This window comes from Hippocampus bargibanti, linkage group LG03, assembly GCF_051943395.1.
Source record: "Hippocampus bargibanti isolate YZ-2025 linkage group LG03, ASM5194339v1, whole genome shotgun sequence".
Taxonomy (NCBI): domain Eukaryota; kingdom Metazoa; phylum Chordata; class Actinopteri; order Syngnathiformes; family Syngnathidae; genus Hippocampus; species Hippocampus bargibanti.
The window spans coordinates 19,658,666-19,676,831 of NC_142736.1; the positions used below are offsets into that span (position 1 = coordinate 19,658,666).

Below are 18,166 nucleotides of genomic sequence, written 5' to 3' on the forward strand. Positions count from 1 at the left end.
GAGGAAAATTAGCCAGATATTGAAGGCAATGCAACTAATGGATTCTTCACATGCACAGTGGAGAATACATGTTGGTTTATTTGGCGTGTCAAGAATTGCCAGACAAGAACTTGTTCTAATGTGTTGCCTCATGTTTCGCCTCATGTCTGTTCTTTTCCTCCCATTATTTACAGTACTTCTCACCAGCCTTTTCCTCTCCCTTGAAGCTGCGGGAACTCTTCACGGCTATGATGACTAACGTGGCTATTCGACCTCAGACACGTACACCATACGGTGAGCGCAAACAAGAAACTCAAGCTTGTGACAAAAAGCATGCAGGAAGTGAACAAAGGGAAACTTCCTGAGACACTATCCAGGAAACCTGCTGGAATGCACACGTAAAAGGCACTTTTACGCACAAATACTCCATAAAAACATTTGAGTTAAAAAGGAAAGGAAGAGAAGGCCACATAGTTGACCTCTGTGTATGAGGTTTTTAAATCTGACTTGACCTGGCTACACTGGACATCCAATTGATTGAACTGAACGCGGCGTACCTACTTCGAGTATGTCTGCGTCAGGTTAACAGTGAGATCAGTTTTCTTTGAACATTTGCGAAGAACATGCGCTCGTCATGCCCACTTTTCACTTCGCAGTCATGTGGGACATATGGCTTCGGAAGGACTGTGGCCAGATGAACCTCTCACCTAGTAAACTGCCATTCGGAGTGTGTTTTTAAACTAAGGTTAGGCTCTGGGCCACGAGAGAGCAGAGCACAGAGGGCTAATAATCGTATCTGACAGGAAATGGTTGGGATGCCAGGATACATCCACAGCAGGCCTCATTCCCCCACATGGCTCGTGTACTGTGGAGAGCAGGAGCACTAACTGGCGTGCATGCACACACAACTTAATGTGCAATTAGCTCAAATGAGTCAGTGAAGCTCGTTACTTTGGGTGATTCATGGCAGAAGCACAGAAAAGCATAACAACCTTTGTTTAAACAGGAAAAAATATTGTAAAACTCATAGCTGATAACAACACCTTCCTGAGAATGCATTTTTTTCATACGTTACTTTGAAATAACTGTTTCTTCGATTCAGTAAACATTTAAGTATGGCTGCATCAATTAATCAAATCATTAAATTACAAAGAAAGATTAAGTCAAAATCTCTCAAAGCTTCACATGATTCATTTTTCTACAGTGTATATTTTCAGAGTTTACAGCATTTCACCCTTTATTATATTACAACCTCATCACACAAGTAAATCAAATAATTCTGATTGTGGGACGATTCAAGGCTTTCTGATTCGGATTTAATCAAAATTTCATTTCACACATGGTATACTTGGGAGATTACTTGATTGAAAAATAATCTATGTGCATACCTACATGCAAATTAACTCAACCTAACTGTAATATGGAGACATTTCAGATGAGATATCCTGTATTCGTCTCACATTGGAGAAATTAACAATTTACAGCAGCAAAGTTATTGTACAATTTTGTTTCACAGGCCAACACTGGCACCTGAAAAACCTTTTAAACACTGATTACAACCACAAATCAAAACTGTTATTTACCCATAGGGCAACAGTTTAACGACTAATAATTGACCTCTTCATGATGATGTCATTGCAAATCGATGTGTCACATACACGGTATGCCATAAATCCTTATGAGGCATCGTGCTATCAGTCTATAATTGCCTGCAGCATTTTTTTTACAGGATTGGTCATGCTGATCCCCCTTCTCATCTCACACGTGCTCACAACTAAAATGTCACCCTGAGTCTCTTATGTGGCAGGGTGTTGCAAGAAAGTGCATGAAGTTCTCATAACTTGACAGTCAGTTTTCTATTTACAGTACAGTGAGACCTCAACTTACGAACTTAATTGGTTCCCAGACAGAGCGTGTAAGGTGAAAAGTGTGTATCTCAATAAAAAAAATTCCCATAGGAAACCATTAAAATGGGAATAATCCGTTCCCGGGTTTCCATAAAATATACTTTTCAACTAAATAAGCCTTAAAACTACACACAACATACCTTATTCTATGTATAATAAATGTGCTATTGTATTGTAATGAAAGAAATACACTGCATTGTATCATAAAGTCACTTTATTTACATCATTTATGGCTTGATGGAATGGCGTTGGAGGTCGAAGGTCAAAGGGAATTGCTGTTTGGAAAGAGGCGCATTACGTGAGGACTGTAATTAAAGAAATAAACTGTGCTGTAAAATAAAGTTTTATTTACCTTTTTGATGGCCGTTGATGGCTTATGGAAGGAGAGTCACCTTCCATAAGGGCTGTTGGTAACTTAACCTCTGGTGCTGTTCGGTCGTATGCACTCCGATTATTTGGCTTTGTATGTTAAAATGAATTAAAATGAATGGAATCCAAAGTCACGCCATGGAAAATGTACACTGGTAACTGCTTACAATGATTAAAATCCAGGTAAAGAGCAGATTCAAGGCAGTAAAACTGAACAATAAGTAAAAAAAGATCTGGCTGCTTTGCTGAGTGAAGCCTTAGACTCTTTCAGCACTGCATAAAACAAACAGATAACTGATTGTGACACTTGTTTTGACCATGATGGGGCAAGAAGAGACAAAAAAGCTGTCTGATATAAACAATGAGCACCATTACTGGACTCATTCTGACGACACATTGTAAACAAGCATAGAATACAGGAAAGCTAAAATCAGGAGGAAGGGCAACCATGGACAGTAGGGCTTCATGTACAATTGTGCTACTCTGACACTGCTTTTGCTTAAAATGCTGAGGACATTCATTGTAAGTATTTTCCTGTTTTGATTTCCTTTCTGGATGGATGCACGACCATAAATCTTGGTTATTTTTACCTCAAAATGATTTTCTGGAAGAGGTTGGAAAGAAATGTGGAGTTGATGAATTCCAAAAACACAAACAAGTACTGGACAACACTCATCTCAGTCAATATAAACAAAATTGCATCAACAAATAAGGCAAGAACATTTTTCGGGCAGTTTCGTATGAAAAACCATTCCAAATATGCACTGTTTTCCTGTATGAGCTGTTGTTTCATTAACCTTGCAGCAAAGTGAGGTAAAATCTATTGTTCGAGTGTTTCAGTAGATCCCGTATGTTCATAGAGTCCCTTAGCCCTTAGTTCTCGTAACGCTGTGTGGCTGAGCCATTCCACTACAAAGCAGCCTTGCTGCTAACTGCTCACCCCCAATCCATCAAGAAAAAAAAAGAAAAAGAAAAAAAATGAATGGTACCACTGTCTTCGGTCAGAAAAAAATGACAAGAGAAAAGTATTTCTTTTCTTGTCCATAATTAATGTCTGTCATTGTTGTTTCTTATGGAGACCACTGTAATAATTTCAGTCATTAGAAGTTGAAGAATTTGTAAGTGTGGCCATTTTCAGGAGAAGAAAAATATTTCAGCTTTTGATTGCTGGCTAGCAGAGGGTACTGTTTGATAAGTGATTGGGACAATCTGTGGGAATTACCTGCAGGGCACAATTCATCATCCGAATGATGTAGTCAAATTGCTGGTGGTCCAGTATAGCCCGATTTTGCTGAACATGATGACTTAGCTCCTCAGTCAGACACTGACGAGCTGCTTTGCCTTTGAGTGCTCGCAGAGCCGCTGGAAGAGTCTGTTTAGAGGGAGATGATAGACAGACACAGGGTTGGGGAAGAACTCACTGAGACTGTAATTAATCTAGAAAGAGCAGATTTGATGAGCCATATCAGGAATACGAAGAATAGTAGTGGAGAGAAAAAATATTGACTGATGAATATCACCGGGGCGTCTGCCATTGTGCTTGATAATCTAATGGTGTCATTTAGTAGTCATTTTGGTATAGATCTAGTGTCTTTAGACAGTCTCATTTATATAGAGTCATAGGTTAATTTTGATGACCAGGATGAATTATTATTACTTTACTGCAAAGTCAGTGATTGCAACAGCATTATGCATATTGCCTAGGCTCGAAACCAATCGTTTTTTTCGGACCATATGTCAAAGGAGGTTTTATAGGCTCGCTGACAGTGCACAGGATAAATGGCATGCATTGTTATATAAGCAGCAAATGTGATGCTGTTATTATAAAACATATATATGAAATCAGTAGGATACAAAGTGTGTTGGCTGTTGGCCAGCATAAAAAGCAAATAAGTGCTGCATTTTTGCCTTTGTCCTGGTTTGTGAAACAACCTGCACGTTTGTGAAAACATTATTTTTTACTCAAGGAAGTAGGTACCAAACCACGAACTACCTGATTGTTAAACAGTACATAAAATCTAGGCATTCTCAACGTGTGGTATGGATATCGCCAGTGTTTTTTCGTGGCATGTTGAACATCCAATTTTACGTGGTACCTTTAGAGCCGTTTTGGAAATATAATTTTGCACAAAGACAAAACTTAACTGTTTCGTGCGCGAGAGTGGCTGCCTTTCCAGCAGCTGTATTTTGTTTTTCCTTTCATAACTTTGCTGCTGTGAACAAGACTAATAAAGGCAAATCCAATCCAATCCAATGTAGTTAAAATGACTCAGTACTAAACAATATCAAACATTCAGGAAGGGCTACAGAAATATAAGTATACGGTTTAAGTTATTTGAAAAAGTTTAAATAAAAATAGGTATCTAAACGATTATTAAAATGACCCTAATCTGACAGTTGATTACTTCCATTTCATCATTGCACCTTCACTGTAATATTAACCATTTAGTTTAGCTTTGTTTTATTCTGCGCGATATTATTTTAATGTTGGTCACGAAAGTTTGACAAACACTAATCTGGAGATAGATATACATTATACAATACATTACACTATAGTGCTTGTGAAGCAAATTAAATGATTAAACACCAAACCTTTTCCGTTTCAAGGATCTTATTTTCAAAGATGGAAGCGATGCAGTTCTTGACTACCTCAAGCCTGCGAGCACTGTTAAACACAGAGACAGTCTTTCCAATAATGGACACTGAAAAAAACACAAACAAAAGAGGAATTAATTCAAACATTAATATAAACGATGTGTTCTGGCATCATCATAGTTATTATACACTGTGAGTGATCATACCAACAGGAGGACCAGCAGGCACGACACATTTCCTCTCCGGCCGTGTTATTGGAGGCACATTGGTGTGTTTGGCCAGACCCTCCTGCAGTAGCTTCTCCACTTGATCGTCACGCAACATGGGGAAGGGTACTTGGTGCACCCGGAGGTGAGATCCCTCTGATGGTCTGGGCACTTTCTGGAATGTTAAGTGTGGGTTTGGAATCTCCTAGTCAAAACACACCCAAAAGGAAGACCAAAGTATTAAGAAACTCACCAATGTCAAGTTTTTAAATCCTATACAGTGGTGTCTTAAAATGCAACTTTAATTTTGTCAATAAAGCAATGAGCTAATTTACAAGCATTCCCTACTCAGTTATTTTTCATTGGCTACATGATGTCACACCACAGTTAGAAAAGTTGAAGATAGTCAGTCCCGAGTGGTTTTGAGACAAATCCACCAATCGGAAGAAGTGATAAACAAATTCAAGGTCCTTTTTTATTTAGTTAGTTATTTTTTCTAATGTTCATGGTGCATATTAATTACAAAAAAATGTCATTCTCACATTTCTGTATAACTGTTCGGAGAGTTCTCTGATGCGTCTCTGCAGCTTCACAGGGTTGAGATCTTCTTCCCTTAATTTGTCAATGTCTAAGGCCACCAACTATGAACACACACAGAATAAAAGTAAAATAACAACTGCCACATTTTCTCAAGGAACCTGCAGTTACAAGAATGGCTCCTCTAGTTAGAAAACACCAAGCATACGTAACCAAGTCAAACATAGGCAAAGACATGTAAGACATTTATACAGATTACCATCTCAATTTATACAGGGTGAAGGGTTTTGGGGTGGGGCTTACTTCATCAAAGAGATCACAAGCTCGGTAAGGCGGACCTCGCTCAGAGACAAACCCAGCGAAGGCCATGCCATCCAAGACTTTAGTGATGAAATCGTTCTCAATGAGACCCCGCTGGCCTAGAAAGGCAGTCTGAATAATGTCAAAATTAGAAAAATTACAATAAAGCACATACATGAAAAATGTGTTACTGCTGGCATTGATAAAAAGCAGGAAGTTAGTATATAATTCCAGGACTCTTTCGATCAATCATTGCAATTTTGTAATCAAGTGTAAGGTCTTATATAACAGAAATAGATGTATCGAAAAAGCCATTTCATTGAGGTATTATTATTATTATGATCTTCATCGTTGTTTGTTGGTGGGTTTGCTGAAATTTTACCCGTTCATTAATTACAGGGAAAATAAACGCATTTATCTGTCTAAAGCACGATCATAACATAATTCGTGTGGGGTACTTTCATGATGACAATGACCTGTTCTGGGTATACAATGGAAACAGCTCCGACAAAAACAAATGACCAAAATTTTATTGATCATTCTTGGAATCTTCTTAGAAGATGACAGGAAAATCTTCAGAGTAAGCAGTTGCTAAAAATATTTGACCAAGAAGTGACGAGCAGGAAAACGTTGTTTTGGAACATTGTGCACAGCAATGGCTGCTAGTTATCTTACCTTGTGAAAGTGAATCACAGTTTCGGAATGGATGCGAATGAGCTGCAGGCATGACCTGTAGCCCTGGAAGAGTTGGGCAAACAGCCTGAGAAAGACAGCCCTCACCTCCTTGTCCTGAAACACATTCAAATACACACAACACCCCCCCACCTAAAAAAACAATATGAAGCAACATAACATGATTTTAAATTAATCAGCAAGTTTAGATAACAGTCAGTTGATGCAGAATCTCCTATTGTGACCTTTTCGAGATAAGAAGCTTTTTATTGAAAGTAATCATGTCCTCCTCATGAGGGAGGAAGATGTCGAATTTTGGCCAAAGGGAGAGCATGTGACATGATGCTGACTTACCAACAACTTGAGGTTGGAGGGTGCAGAGCGAGGTGGAGGGAACGCATTGTCTGCAATCTCCAGATCAGGATGCAATACCTAGAAGACACAGACATTGCACATGATAATTTTCCAAATATACCATCACACCACAAATGTTTAGAAAGACGTCAATGTGAGACTAAATGATATTTTCCCCAGTCATTTCTTATCCAGCACTGTTGCCGACAAATTTTATAAGATTTTCTTTTTAGTACCGCTGGACAGTCCTGAGAATGCGAATAGTGTCATGCAAAAATGAATGAAGATGTTGGCATGCACATGCTTACCAATGACAAGGCTGCCTGTGTTTGGCTAAGAAGAGGTTCTGGAAGAAGAGACAAGTGGATGCACTCTGGGATTTTTATTGTGCCTCCATCCAGATCCGCGATGATGACATCCAACTGTTGACGCATGAAATATTGACATGTCAGGTGATTTTATTGCACTTGGAATGTACACCGCAAGACGCAACATGTGCCAGAAGCAACCAAATATAAACTCCACAAGGGCAGATTATTGTATTTGCTGACAAACTAAAATGCTTGTGAAACTGTAAACATTGTATCATCACATTTTCAAAAAAAAAAATACAAGTCATTCTGTACTCACCAGTTCCTGGATTTCACCTTGAAACATGGAGTGCACGCCGATGATAAAGGGGGTTGGGGAGCTGAGCACCTCAAGTAGACGTGACGGCAGGATGGGGATGTAGGGATAACTACAGATATAAAAAATATACACAAGAAAAAAACCACACGTATTGTATTTCACGCAAAACCAGGGGAAAGAAAATTTCACAAACAAGTTCGTCCTAGTTTCCAGCAAGAAGTCCAAGATGGCACCCGAGTAGGCAGCAGTCAGCAAGTGCTTTCATGAGCCTTGCTTGTTGTTTTTGTCTTGTTTTAGTTTATTTCTTTTGTCACTTTGTGTAGTTGTGCGTCGTGTAGAACCGATACGGATTGTTTTTCAGCATTTTTGCACACGACATTCATCAAGCAGGAAACTGTGCTAAACGGTTGCACGTTTTCGGCAGCACGAATATGCCAGCACCGTTTTTGATTGGGAGGAATGTCGGTGCCATTTGACTGTCATCGCTGGACAGCTCTGGGGAGATTGTGCATTTTTGCACCTGTATTGGCCAGCATTTTCACAGCCCCGCTTTGTTTAGCTGAAAGGTCGATGCTGTTGGACAGTCTGCGGCTGGATCGGTGCATGGCTTGAGGAGCCCGCGATGAGAAGAAAGGAGCGTCAGCGCAGAGGGCTGATGCATATGTGGAACTGTCGCGGCTTGGAATCGAAGCGGATTATGTGGGACAGGAGATGTGAGACAAACTCTTTTCATCCATGGATGCTACAGCTTTGTATTTGCTTTCAACATTTAGCTTCTAGTAGATGTGCACATTGCACCATGACATCCCTGATACACTGGTGAAAAGGATGCTTTGATCCTCTCCTCTTTCATCGAGAACTGCTTCATGTAACAAAGAGGGTACAGAAAGTGCTTAAGAATGACTCTCTTTGTGTTGTTACATTGTCTTTGTGTTTTTTTTTGTTCTTTTGACTTCAAGATTGTTCCGCAAGAGTGGCTGCCTTTCCTGTGTTTTGTTTTTCTACTTCTTTTATTCCTTTCATAACTTTGCTGGTATGAAATGTAAATGTCTCCACTGTGAGACTAATAAAGGTAAATACAAACCTATGTTATCCAATCCAGCACATGAATGTGTTTTGTTGAAAGGGCTTCACAAGAAATCTGAGTTAATGAGTAATTTTATGAGAATGCAGAGATTTTGGAATGACATCATCACAATGACTGGCCTGTCATCAAATACTGTGAAATGATCTGCCTTAATTTGGCAAATACTTAAATGCATTTTCACAGGCTAATCACCAGATATGGTATTATATCGAGGTTTGGCAGCACCATGTGCTTACATCCACCGGGGTTATGAAAATCTGGATCTGGAAATATACATACTCGGGAGTGCAGAGACATTGTTGTAAAATGAACAGAGGGACTAATCACCGTACTAATGGACCTCCAAGAGTAGGATAAACCTATTAGTGAATTTATATAAACACAATGAATAGTGTGGCAGTGCATACACTCACCTGTATTTGAGGGGAAACATAAGAGCTTCTAATGCGCGACACGCCTCTCCAAGCCTCTGGTAACTCGATGAGTGGAACAAAACTTTGTGCTCGGTCAGTATTGCACAAAAAAGGCTTAAAACATTTTGAATACCTGCGAGAGGGAAACAATAAAACTTAACAAAGAAAGCACAACTAATGGGGAGTTCGTAGGAAAGAATGTTGAAGGTAATGGCCGCAATGTTTCAATATAACATACTTGGCTACTTAAGGGGTTTTAATATTTCAGAAACAGAGAAAAACAGCAGTTAATGGCCTATAGAGGTGAAAATAAATAAAATTTGACAAATAATACGCACAGTGTGACAGATTAGTACAAATATGTTTATTTGGGGTATTTTGTGTACTACTGTGGGTTCACTGCATGACATGTTGGAACATGGTCAAATATTAAAGGGTTGGTTTAATTAAGAGGGTCTTAAATCATTTTGCTGCATTGCTAACTTGTTAAAATTAAATGTCAATGCAAAGGTAAAACAAAGCAACAACCCCTGGACAGGAGTCCCCAGTCTGCTGGCTGTATCAACTATTAAAAGCCATCGAAAAAGTTGACTCGTGATGACATTAGTATTAACTTTTGGCCAACCAACGGAAATGAAAGTCACATACATTAATGATAATGTTTGAAATCCCAGGAAGAATTCTAAGCAGGAAGAATTCTAAGTTTACAGTTCCTGTTATTGTTTTCCATCAAGTATCTGACAGATCAATTCATCAGAAATAGAGTGACAAAGGAGAGAGGAACACTAGTAGACATGTCGGGCCCACTGGCGGCACTGGGGCTGGGTGTTTGGCAACCTCCAAGTCCAGCTTCACCCTATGACAATGAGGTTGTCAAAAGGTTGAAGCTTACCAAAGTTATCCTATTTAGTGGATTCACTTACTATATACACTAAAACCACATATAGGAATGGTGTACACTATATGAAGAACTCTCTTGGGACGGATGAGGCCCCAGCTTAATGTCAGACCCAGATGTTTACTCATTTTATGAAAACAGTGACACATTTCCGAGCCTTAAATAAAAAGAGACAGCAGCACTCCCCGATAACAGTGGAGACAAAGGCAACAAACAAACAAACAGCAGCACTCTTGATGGCTGGTTTTATCTCACTACCCAGGGTTCAGGGGGGGGGTTGTACTTCCTTCACAGTGTGTCATGTTTAACACGCATTCCTCTCCACTGACTTCAGTGACCTGTGCACACCGAAAGATGTGGCGAGCAGCCAGTCTGCAGGTCGTTTTCTGCAATCCTTATTTGGGCGGGAGGCTGGACGAATTAGTGGAAATGCTACGTTTGTTCTCCTTGCGGATCAGATGCCAACAAACTACTGATAGCACCCGGGAGGAATCTGATGAATGATTAACACGAGTCATAGCGGACATGCTTTGAAGATAATAATCAAAAACAAATACTGTACGTGAGCAGCCAATCAAAGAGGGATTAGGGACTCCGGCACAGTTATAAACGGTCACTTGTTGCTACAACAGCAACACGGGGAGCTGATGGGAATATGCAGACATGCCTGTACTTTGGTTCTGGCCTGTTCAGAAGACTGACAGTAAATGTCAGGGGATGAAAGAACAGATCTTTTTTGGGCAACAGGTTTTCTTGACAATTTATAAGGATGTTTTTAAAAGGGTAATCCAATGACTTGAGCAGGGAGGAATGTGTTTTTAGGGTTACTTGGAAAACGTGTGAGGATTTGATCTAATTTAGGAACCTTAAATTGCTTGGTCATATAGTATGACAGCAATTCACCCCAGGCATTCATTAATTGTTTATGATGCTGTACAGTACATCCACTAAACAAAAATATAGATGCAACATGCCAAGGGATTACACTCCTGGAACGGTCTATTTCGGACTGCTATAGGTGGTTTTGCCAGGGTGTCCAACCTGAGAAAGCAGTCTGGTTTATCTGCTAAATCTGCGGATATTGGATGGATGGATGGATGGATGGATGATTGGATGGATGGACGAAGGGGCAAATGTGCACAACTGCAAGCGAGTTCAGTACAATCAGTAGGGGCCAAAGAGGGGCATGGACAATTGTGTGGGCAAAGAGGTGCAATCGGGCATTCTGAAAGCGCTAATTCTGATCTTGAATGACCTGAATTTGACTAATGCAAATCAAACAAATAGGGCAGCAGCAGATTCTTTTGGAGAATGGAGCTGTTCTTGACCTTAAGAGCAATGAATTTGCACATTGCCAACTAATGTATGTCCCAATATCTACTTTAAGGAGCAACAGAATCATTTGCAGGTAAATGAAAACAGATGTGTAATGACTGAAGTGTTTGGCCTTTATGTCAAACCAGTTTTGTTTTCTTTCCACAGATTGGCTACAAACATTACTTCCACGTGACCTTGTTTAACTTATCGTGTAAGTACCCCCCTCTTCCACACACACTCATCAAAAAAAAAAAATCATTTGTGTTTTCAAGCACATTCATGTCCCCAAATGAGGCTAGACGAATGCCAATTTTCCACTGTAAATCAGATTTAGTAAATTAATTCATCCTAATTCAAAAGTGAGGTTAAAGTCTAAAAATACAACATACATCATCTGCATCAGTGGTCGCTATGGAATAGTAATTTGATAACAGATAAACATCCTAAAAATTGCACGAGTCACAATGAACTCAGCACGCACTGTACTGGCTGTACAACTGGCTTATGCATAAGTTAATTTATTGTGCAAATGGTGAAACGTAAACCCAGCAAATAGCATCAAATCTTCATCATGTGCTTGTTTTAGCCTTGAGCAAATTGCAGAATAAATAGCAGGCCAAAACCTGCTAATCTTGCCTCGGGCACGTTTGCAGTACAATAAATCCAAACATCGCCCAACTCTAAAAATCTGCACTTGTGATTGAGCCAAAGGAATTGGGGCTCTAAAATCTGATAAAACTGACTTAACTTCCACCACGTCATGTCAAAGACCTTAAGATGCTGACTTAAATCAACTAAAAAGGAGATTTTACGAATATTTATAAATATTATTTTCAAAAATGAAGAGCAAATAAAGGAATTGACATTTCACATAATCTCAACTAAGAAGGATTTTTTTTAATATGCATTTGCTGCTAGATTATCCCTTATATCTTGCCACTAAACATGACTAAATGGCATGATCATGGCATGGCATCTTGTAGGAATGCTGTCAAAGGATGACTAATTGGACGCTCAGTGGCGGTACGCACCTAGCTGCTGGAAGAGCAGAGCGACACTCTTGCATGTGACAGGTAATGTTTCATTCAGAGGTGTCTGGATGAGTTGTCGGTCACCTGCTCCCAGACTAAATAGCTTCTGTCAAGAAAAACACATGACAACAAATGTCAGAAAATATTGTAGTTGACACCCACTCACTTCAAGTTCTATCAAAATGCGGTTTCTAGTGAGGAGTGCATGGGCACACAACTACTACTAAAAAGTCAGCAAACCAGCTGCTTCAAAATGTTTATTTCAATGATGTGCTTGTGAGGGAACGGGTCCTCATGAAATGCACAACACTGTTGGCTCTTTGAATCAATTGGCTGATGCAACAGTCATCATATCTTGCAGTATGCACACTTTTAAAGATGTGGCAACAAAATACAAACTTGAAGTCGAAGGGGAATCCAGGTTTCTCATTCATACAATTCCTCACATTCCCGGTTTTACTATGTTCTTATTTCGCTAATGCTTCTTCTCCCTTGCCTAAAGGCACACATTAGGTGTTGGGAATTGAAGAGGCGTTATGCTGGCGACATACCAAATGCTTTCCTCTTACAAGTACAGTATTTGAAAAGGAGCTGAACTTGCAGAAAATTGGGAGGCAAATTTTTAGATTTCCCTCACCAGCTGCAATACAAATTTGAGAATGTGCTACTATTTGAATTGTGAAAGATGTAATTATGACATGAGGTTTTCTCCGGGTCCTCCGGTTTTCTCCCACATTCCAAGAACACGCCTGGCAGGCAGATTTAACACTCCAAATTGTCCACAGGTGCGAGTGTGACAGTGACTGTTGTATGTCTGTGTGCCTTGCGATGTCCTCGTGCCCGAAGACGGCTGGGATTGGCTCCAGCACCCCCTGCGAATCTAATGAGGAATAAGCGGTACGGAAAATGGATGGATATTGAAGCCCATGCCCAAGTTAAGATTGGTATCTGATAGTTGCATTCTATTTTGTATCATCTTTTCTTATTATTTCAGTCCACAATTATCATTGAGTTACTCCATATCACTGGTATCACTTTCAAACGTCTATTGAAAAAGGTTACTTTTTCATTAGGAAAAATTGCTAAATTAGAGTGGCATTTAATTTATTAGACATTTCCACCCATGTCCCATACTGCTTTTCTTCAAGACGGACTGCGGGTGAGCTTGGGGAAAAAAAAGCTTATTCACTATTTTGACCTTTGACTTTGGTTACACAATGTGGAAATGTTGGCAGTCCCTGTTGGAAAATTTCCGCATAAAGCCACTGTCACTGACGACAAAGATAAACAGTCAAAATCAATACAAAATACTGTATTTTGAACAATACCTGGGATCCACCAGCCACAGGGACCTGGAATATAAACAGATTGGCCACCAAACCCTCTAAAGGCACAGTAAGGCTATCAATATGCACGGTGTAGATAAGTCCCAAACAGCCCTGGAAGGACAACATACACAGAGACATTCAAAATTAACAAAACAGAATATATATATATATATATATATATATATATATATATATATATATATATATATATATATATATATATATATATATATATATTTTTTTTTTATCAATCCCATTTTGTCGTATTACCCTGAATATTTCTGGATGATCCAATCTGGACACAAGAATGATACTTTTTGGAGCAAACACTTGAGCTGGCTGGATCAAGCCATCCTCTTCCACTTCTTCTTCATCATCTTCGTCAACCTCAATACTTTTAGATCCCTGTGATTAAAAAAAAAACATTTTAATAAAAAGATTTAAAACTATGACCTGGAACATGTCCCCATTGTGGGACGAATAAAGGTATTCTGATTCTGATCTGATTCTGATGTCAGCGACATTTACATCCCGTTTTAGTCAGTGTGTTTTATACTCCTCACATCTAATGTATGTGTCTGGAAAAATACGAGTATAGTTGGTGCTGAACTCAAAAAACTTGCATGACATTTTTGCTTTCGTTGCAGATTCATCATTGGACGTCATGTGCAGTCATCACACAACAGAAAAATAAAGATCAAACACTATTAGTTCCAAGATCAAGATAAAGTAGAATTAAGCATATGAATGTTTTAAAACAAATGTACATTGTTCCGATGTATGAGAGTGCTCATCTAAGATTCAAGATCTGATGCCCAATTCCCACTGAACAGCGGAGTTTTGCAATTGTTCGTGCATGGCGCCCGAATGTCGATTTTTGTCAGGGTTCCTTCAAGGTTGCAGTCTCAAAGACTGCTGGCAAATGAAAAATCAACATTCAGGCCATGCCCAAACACTTGCAAACTGTCGCTGCTGAATAGTGTACGTCCTTTAGCTTCTTCGTTTCATTTCGGCTTTTCCCTTCTAGGGGTTGCCACAGCGAATCAGTGTCCTCCATCTTCAGAGGTTTGATTCACATGTTTGGCACGTCCTTCGCTATGTTTCTTTATTCTGCAGTGAACATTCCAAAACTGAAACATGAATGGCTCAATGATGAACACAAATACAATTGCCACAAGAAATTAGTTGATGTAAACAACCACAATCCTAATAAGAAAGTACAGTATTTTGGAGGCTATAAGTCACCCCCCATAGTTCAGCTGATCATGAAACTTAGGCTCAGGTGGGATTTGTATGTATTAAATTTAGAGCTAAGATTGACACTCAAAATCTAGATCCTAATAATTTCTTTTGGCATACAAGACAAATTATTTTGCACCATGTTTCTTCAAGACCTTTGGCTTCTTTGCTATTCGGGGGCCGGGAGAGGGGACCCATTTCGGTGATTCGCTCACAAGTTACGTTTGAAAATATGCACAAAAAAGCTTGTGTGAGCTGAAATCCCAAGAGGTTCTTCAAATCGACGCATCTAAATAACTATGAAGTTTCATTTTGCTCATTGCTTGGACGAAGGAGCCGAAATACATTAGACAAACTTTGGTGGTTTTCTTTTAAATACAGTAAAGTCTCGTTATATCGATATTCAAGGGAGTCCGAAAAAATATCGATATAACCGGGACTATCGATATATCCGACCCTGTTTGCATGTAATTTTCTCCGTGCGTGCATAGAAATAGTATCGATATAACCGGGACTATCGATATATCCGATATCGATATAACGAGACTTTACTGTATTTAGTGTATTTGTAATATGCAATTGTAAATATTTGTTCTTCTAGATTGAACACTTGGAGAATATGACATGAGATTTATGATGAGTCCAACAGAGATAAAAATGCAAAACTTCAGAATTAGAAGACTACAAGATGCATACCTTTGCAAGTTTGCACTTTGAACTGCATCTTTCCTCAAAGGTTGACAAAGACACTACGTATCCATAATGGTGATTAATGAATATCAAAAAGCTCAACTGTGATCAAAAATGCTACAAGGTCAAAGAACAAGTAATCTTTAATGAATCCTCACCCAGGAGTGTTCATTCCTGACTAAAGCACAGAATGTAGTATAGTTCTTCACACAAATGAAAACATGCCAGAAGAATCTGAGGGGGAGGGCTCTCTTTCAGGAGGGGGTCCCCCACTTCATCGTTATATTTAGTATTCAGTTCAATTACTAGAAACAAAACATTCCTCTGCCACCTGGCTGGACTCTCGAAAATTTGATTAGGTAGATAAGGATTCGTTTAAAGACTGTTCAAACAATGTCACGTTTCAAGAAGATCTTCAGCGCCTTATGTGGAACTAAAGAATGTGTGTTTGCTATGCTGGAGTCAGATGTCGACACATGGCCAAATATAGTCCTTGTAGTTCCTTATCAGGATGAATTTGAATCAAAAGAATAGGTGGTATAATTCAGTTGCATTTAATTTACAGTCAACTGGCAGGATAAGAGAACAATTCCAATGCTTTGGGAAAATAAAATTATTCGGTGTAACTTTTGACACTTATTGATAGGCTATGTTTATTTTAAGAAACTTTCCTTAAACGATTAGAAGGTAAAACCTTGACGTAGATGAAGGGATCACATCAGTAGGAGGGCAGAAAAAATTACTGTAAGGGCCATGCATACAGTATATAATACTTTAGTTACCATGCTGATATCTTTATCCTACCAACTCAAATGTAAGAATTCTTACATTTTTGTTTTAACACACTTCTACTGCAAAAGTAGTTCATACTGAGTACAGTGAAGGTGGTGATAATTGTTGATTATGTATTTCATGAATGTGACAAAGGAGTGAACCGCTTGGCTTTGGCAGACATAAGCGCTGTCGCTTCTCTCCCTCGCCAGTAATGTGAGACCAGAAGAAAATGCTGATTATGAATCCATATTATTTTGTGTGTGGCATTTTTAAAACCCTAGACACAAAACATTCTCACACTTCATCTTCATTCATTTAGGGGGTTATGAATTATCAAAAATCTGGCATGGAGGCATGTCAGGTCAGTCGACTGTGTCAATTTCTTTACACTTGCCTGTCACTTGAGTGTACTTTTTAAATGGAATGTTAATCATGAATGGTCATTCAGGATGAGTCAAATCCAATAAAACATGGCTTCTTTTCAGTTGCTGGCTTCAACAAAATTAAGTGCAACAGGTTTCCTTTTCAATAAATCTGTATGGTAGTGGTCTTGCACTAACAGGAGCACCGCATGCTCAAAATGAAATTTCAAGTCATGGAACTGGCAATGTTAGTGGAAGACCACAACCTCACTTTTCGATATGGTGGTTTCTGCCACTCTTCCACCCGCTGCTAACAACATGCATAATCTATTCGGGGAGGTAAACACAAAATTTGGGTAGGTAAAGCAGGCTACTTGGGTAGGTAAAGCAGGCCTATCACTTCTCCATTCCATTTTTTACTTGAATCAAATATCTGAGGAGAGAAGGTGCACAACTGAAAAACACGTGACTGAAAATGAGTGTACACTGGTCTGCAGCGTGTTACACAGATGAAGACCCTTAATAGTTAGTGGCAGACAGACAATGTCATTTGACTTCTTTGCAATACAACAAGGCTATTTTGATTATTTTCTGTCTATGACGTGGTAGTTTGGCCCATGTTGATTTTCAATCTCTGGGCAAATGTATACTCAGTTTTACACCAGGAAGGATGAAAACATGATGGGCTGATTCACACAACACAATTGTGAGGCTAAAAAGAAAAGATCATCAGCAATTGTTTCTTTGAAAGATTCCTTTGCAGTGATTTGTCTCCATTTTGAGATGTGGCGCATACTTTGTCTATGAGGTTCCATTTCAAAATCACCTAAGCAACGATTTGTTGATCAAACCGGAATATGATTGACGACTGCCGTGCACATGTTAAAGGATATTAAATCACAATGGGCAGAATGACAGGAGCCATTGGAGGCCTATTGCAAAGGCAAACACAGTGAAACAATTACTTTGGTATTCTGTGGGCTTTTGGCGGGGAGACAATTTAACAAGGTCATTCATAATCATACACTAATCAAGTCCCATTGATTCTGTTGTGATCACTGATAGACAGGTATGTCGACTTAATGCATTAGTACATCCAAAGCCGAGGCGAGGACAAGATCATTCATTGGATCTCTGCTATCAGCGTCCAGCATGCTTTTTATTAGGGTGGATTCAACAGACTTTTGTTTCCTCCTAATTCTCGATGATGTCACGCATATGTGTTCCTTGAAGTAAAAACGAAGAGCCAAAGAACATTCAAAAATAAATAAATACATAAATAAAAACAAAATAAACCATAAATAGAAAACAGCAAATGAGAGCCATCATGTTGCTCAACCAAATCCCCCTGTCGACCGTAGAGGACAACCGACGTCACTTTTTTGTTTTTTAACTGACACCAGAAAAACGTTTTATAGCATCTAAAATAGCCAAAACATGCAGTATGATATTTTTAGTCAAATGCAAAACACCAATAA

General features: G+C 39.1%; 1 protein-coding gene and 1 long non-coding RNA gene across 6 annotated transcripts in view; one reads left to right on the forward strand and one right to left on the reverse strand.

Moving 5' to 3' along the window:
• The window catches only part of sbf2 (SET binding factor 2), a 106,129-nt gene that overhangs the window by 41,957 nt on the left and 46,006 nt on the right, over positions 1–18,166 (reverse strand). For 3 of the 5 annotated variants that reach the window (XM_088992445.1, XM_088992443.1, XM_088992442.1), the window contains exons 4-16: positions 13,894–14,028; positions 13,624–13,734; positions 12,296–12,401; positions 9,050–9,182; positions 7,550–7,658; positions 7,228–7,341; positions 6,920–6,997; positions 6,569–6,718; positions 5,897–6,025; positions 5,599–5,697; positions 5,057–5,261; positions 4,848–4,957; positions 3,478–3,627 (exon numbers count right to left, since the gene is read on the reverse strand). In XM_088992445.1, coding sequence (XP_088848571.1) covers positions 3,478–3,627; positions 4,848–4,957; positions 5,057–5,261; positions 5,599–5,697; positions 5,897–6,025; positions 6,569–6,718; positions 6,920–6,997; positions 7,228–7,341; positions 7,550–7,658; positions 9,050–9,182; positions 12,296–12,401; positions 13,624–13,734; positions 13,894–14,028 — 1,629 coding nt within the window. The remainder of the gene's footprint in view (positions 1–3,477; positions 3,628–4,847; positions 4,958–5,056; positions 5,262–5,598; positions 5,698–5,896; positions 6,026–6,568; positions 6,719–6,919; positions 6,998–7,227; positions 7,342–7,549; positions 7,659–9,049; positions 9,183–12,295; positions 12,402–13,623; positions 13,735–13,893; positions 14,029–18,166) is intronic. The other 2 variants (XM_088992446.1, XM_088992444.1) reach the window with 1 other exon arrangement.
• On the forward strand, positions 212–12,289 carry LOC148900601 (uncharacterized). The gene is made up of 3 exons (XR_016114479.1): positions 212–273; positions 11,430–11,475; positions 12,248–12,289. It is a non-coding gene; the product is annotated as an uncharacterized LOC148900601 (long non-coding RNA).